This window comes from Ailuropoda melanoleuca, unplaced genomic scaffold (genome assembly GCF_002007445.2).
Source record: "Ailuropoda melanoleuca isolate Jingjing unplaced genomic scaffold, ASM200744v2 unplaced-scaffold4940, whole genome shotgun sequence".
Lineage (NCBI taxonomy): Eukaryota > Metazoa > Chordata > Mammalia > Carnivora > Ursidae > Ailuropoda > Ailuropoda melanoleuca.
Window position 1 is genome coordinate 1 of NW_023222059.1, and position 4,172 is coordinate 4,172.

The 4,172-nt window shown below is 50.0% G+C and overlaps 1 protein-coding gene across 1 annotated transcript; it reads left to right on the forward strand.

Moving 5' to 3' along the window:
- Positions 1-157: 157 nt before the first annotated feature.
- On the forward strand, positions 158-1,453 carry LOC117799432 (calcitonin-like; the record flags this gene model as incomplete). Its single annotated transcript, XM_034651911.1, has 2 exons — positions 158-295; positions 1,234-1,453. Coding segments are annotated over 2 exons (358 nt in total), but the record flags the coding sequence as incomplete, so codon positions are not given.
- Between the last annotated feature and the right edge of the window lie 2,719 nt (positions 1,454-4,172).

Below are 4,172 nucleotides of genomic sequence, written 5' to 3' on the forward strand. Positions count from 1 at the left end.
TGTTCTTGGAAGGACATTGGGCTCACGCCCTGTGCACTAGGATTTGGGGTGGCCACATCCTTAGGGAAAACGTAGACGACAGGAACCCTGGCTACTTATCCAGGGGAAGTGGTAGACAGGGGCTCAGAGCCTCTATTTGCCTTCTTCCCCTCTGTAGGTCTGCCATGGAGAACCCACTGGAACCGGCTACACTCACTGAGGATGAAATATGCCTCCTACTGACTGCAATGCTGAATGACTATGTGCGGTTGAAGGTCCGTGAGCTGCAGCAGGAGCAGGAGACTGAGGGCGCCAGGTGAGGCTCCCCACCCGGCTCAGCTCAGGGCACCCCCTCCCTCCTGTCATGCCCAGGAAGGCATATCCCAAGAGGTAAGAGAGAACACAGCTGGACAGGAGGCCAGCAAACTGCCATTGTTCACCTCGGCCTGGGACCCACCTATTCTCAGGCTCCACTGACAATAGAGGTCACACAGAGACTGTAGCACATGGAAAAAGATCCTTTTCTCAAAGCAGTTGGGGAAGGTATGAAATCCCCCACTCTGGAAATTGGGCTGGTAGTACTGAGGGGACTTCCTAGCATTGAGGAGTTAGGGCTGGTAAGTGTGAAGCTGGNACTGGTAATTGTGAAGCTAGCAGATGGACGGCATATATCTCAGGAGATTTTAGAAATTAGGCTTCATGTACACTGCGCCTGGCCTTCATTCTCACCTGCAAGCTGTCTTCATTGCATGTTTGCAAGGTGAAGCAACAGCCTTGCAGAGGGTGGGATTGGGTAATGCAGTGTCTGAGGTAGGTCTGAGGTCTTTGTTGTGTAGGATCTGTGGAGATGCGCATGTTGTCCTGGGTCAGACACCCTTCCCCAGCCTCACCTCCCCGTGTCCCCTGAGCTTGGAACACACACACCACCCCCAGCCTGGCCGTGGTCCCATCGGGTCTGAGGCATGATATGCACATGCAGCTACCCTGGAGCATCTCGGTGCAGACATGAGGACTGACGTATGGCAGCATGAGGAATGCTAGAAAAGGCTACCCCTTCCCCACCGCAGCCCTTCCCCACACTGCCCTGGCTCAGCAAACCTCGAAGTTCTCCTAATAGAGGATATGTGAGCTGCACTGCTGCCTGCCCTTCCCGCCTCTGCTCGAAGTGCCCCCCTCCCTGGTCTAACCTTCTGTGTCATAGCCACAGGGGCAGACCCGGGACATGGGACCATCTGGCATGTCTTTTCCCTGCAGCCTGGACAGCTTCCGAGCTAAGCGGTGCAGTAATCTGAGTACCTGTGTGCTGGGCACATACACACAGGACCTCAACAAGTTTCACACGTTCCCTCAGACTGCAATTGGGGTCGGAGCCCCTGGCAAGAAAAGGGTCACGGCCAGCAGCTTGGAGAGAGACCATGGTCCTCACATTGGTGTGAACCAGGATGCCTACCAATCCCCTCCCTCGGCTTTCTAATTTCCTTTCTTCCTTCCTTCCTATACCCTGACACGTGTGGTCCTCTCTGGTTGCTGGTATCAGTGGCTTTCTTTGTGGCAGTGGGTGTCTGGAACCACAGATGGGAGGACAGCAAGATGTACAGGCCAGAAGAGAACCACCCAGGAAGAGATGGGAGGGGAGCAGCCCTGTGACTCCCCTGAGGAATCGTAGCCCAGCTTCTCAGTCCTGCTTGCGAATGTGTTTTTCATTGGGGAATAAAAGTATATTTGTAAGAAGACCTGAGCGGTGGTGGTTATTGCTGTGGCCGACACCACAGGCATTACAAACCCGGGGACCTGTGCTTAGAAGTAGCCTTAGCCCTGTGGTAGCTGGATCCAGAGTGTAGTGAGTAGTGCTGTGACCAACCTGAGGTAGCCGGACAGAAGGATGGAGCAGGTAAGCACCTCTGGGACTCAATGCTGTAAAGTCTCCTCCTCCTCCAGGTAAGTCTGGGGAATTTTTCTATTTCTAAGAAGGGATACTGGGTGCCTTTGAGTGGGATGTGGCTTCTAGACAATCCTTGAGTTGGGATCAGTATGGGACTATGATTCTGTCTCCCAAGTCTTTTTTTTTTTTTTTTTTTAAAGATTTTATTTATTTATTTGACAGAGATAGAGACAGCCAGCGAGAGAGGGAACACAAGCAGGGGGAGTGGGAGAGGAAGAAGCAGGCTCACAGCAGAAGAGCCTGATGTGGGGCTCGAACCCATGACGCCGGGATCACGCCCTGAGCTGAAGGCAGACGCTTAACCGCTGTGCCACCCAGGCGCCCCTGTCTCCCAAGTCTTGCTTGATTTCTAGTTTATTTGTACAGGAATGATAGGCTGTTACAGTCTGTGTTCCATGGCCACTCACCCAGAGCCACATTGGGCTTTCTGACACCCCTGGGAATGTCCATGGGAATGATCACAGCATTTTCCCCCAGAAGCTTATGTATTTCTGCAGTGATCACTGTGATTAGGGGAAAGACATACCGTTAACAGGTGCCTCTCAGAGCAATACTGTTACCATGAATATCCCATGGGGCACATAGGATCTCTCTCTGACAGCCTCTCACTGATNCATGGGGCACACAGGATCTCTCTCTGACAGCCTCTCACTGATGGGCCCCTTTTCCTCCATCCTGCAAATCAGCATCACTGCCCAGAAGAGCCCCTGCACCAAGGCCCCCTGTGTGACCAATCCTCTGGAAGGCTTGTTGGCCAGAGCTGAGCGCATGGTGAAAAGCACCTTCATGCCCACCAATGTGGGTCCCGAAGCCCTTGGTGGTCGTCACGAGGAACGTGGGGACTGAGCAGTGAAAGGACTCCAGGAACAAGGTGACTGCCCTTCTAGTGTCAGATGGGAGAATGGAACACCGGGTATTACAGGGGTGCAGTCCACACTTTAACCCTCCGAGAGCCCACATAATAGAAAAAATCCACAGGGGAATGTGCCCACTCCAATGTCTGCAGAGAGAACAGGGAGTCCCAGTAGCTGAAATGCCTAGAATGTAGGTTCATTCCCCTGCATTTGACCAGTATCTCCCTGTGACACTGAAATCATCGGCCAGAAAAGATAGATCTGTTTATAACTGTGATTAATCTATCTTTTTAGTTTGAAAGGTAATGACATGATTTGGGTCTAAATAGTCTAATGTCATATACATCTGAATTCAGAGCCAACTCTTGGGATCACGAACTGACTTTGTTTTCTATTAGCTGTATGACCACGGGCCAGACACGTTTTCCGAGCCAGTGTCCCCATCTGTGAATCAAGGGCAACAATAGTATCTATTGCTGGTATTAATATGAAGACTGAATGAGATAATAGATGCCAATATTTTCACAATTAATAAATTATTAAATTCTGGCTGTTGTTTTCTTTTCTAGGTCATCATGAAGCGAACTCTCCTTCTTTTAATTTATAATGAATACAACTCATAGGATAAGGAGCATGGAGGACACCTACATATGCATGCTTAATATTAAAAATACTCTTGTCTGAGATAAACTAAAGATAAATAAAGATAGAATAAAATCATTGCAATTACCAAGTGTGCATCTTTTTGTATTTAATTGTTCAATCAATGTAACAGCATGTCTCACTGGCTTCTCTGGTAGCAAAGATGGGCCCAGTCAGCCAACCTACTGATGTTGGCAATCCTGCAAAACTTCAGGGGGATGGGGAGGAGCTGCCCTGTGGGTGATGGGGGCACATAATAAATACTGTGCCTGCACGGAACTCTTTCTTTGAAGAAATGTTGTCACTGGTGAACTTCATCAAGTTAAGAAAGGGTTTCCCACACACTTAAGAGGAGTCCCTCCTGCTATTTTTGGTGTTTCTCCCTGGAAAGCCGAAAGACCGGTGAACGCTTTGTGGAGCAGGCTGACCCATACAGCAAATGCAACAGGCTTGGGATGAAATAGGTCCTCACTATCCCTTACCAGAATTAGAACTCTATACATCTCAGAGACAATTCCCCTTTATTTTCAGAGTTCCCTGGTCCCAGCACCAGAGGTTATCTGTGCACTCCCCTTGACTCAGGTTTGCCCTCACCCAGCCCTGTCTTTCCTCCCCACAAGCACCCCTCCTACGCCCCATAGCCTGCAAGGCCCTTCAGAAACAATGGCTCACTCATTTATGGAACATAAGAAGTAGGGAGATCAGTAGGAGAAGAAAGGGAAGAAGGGGGGGTAAACAGAAGGGGGAATGAACCA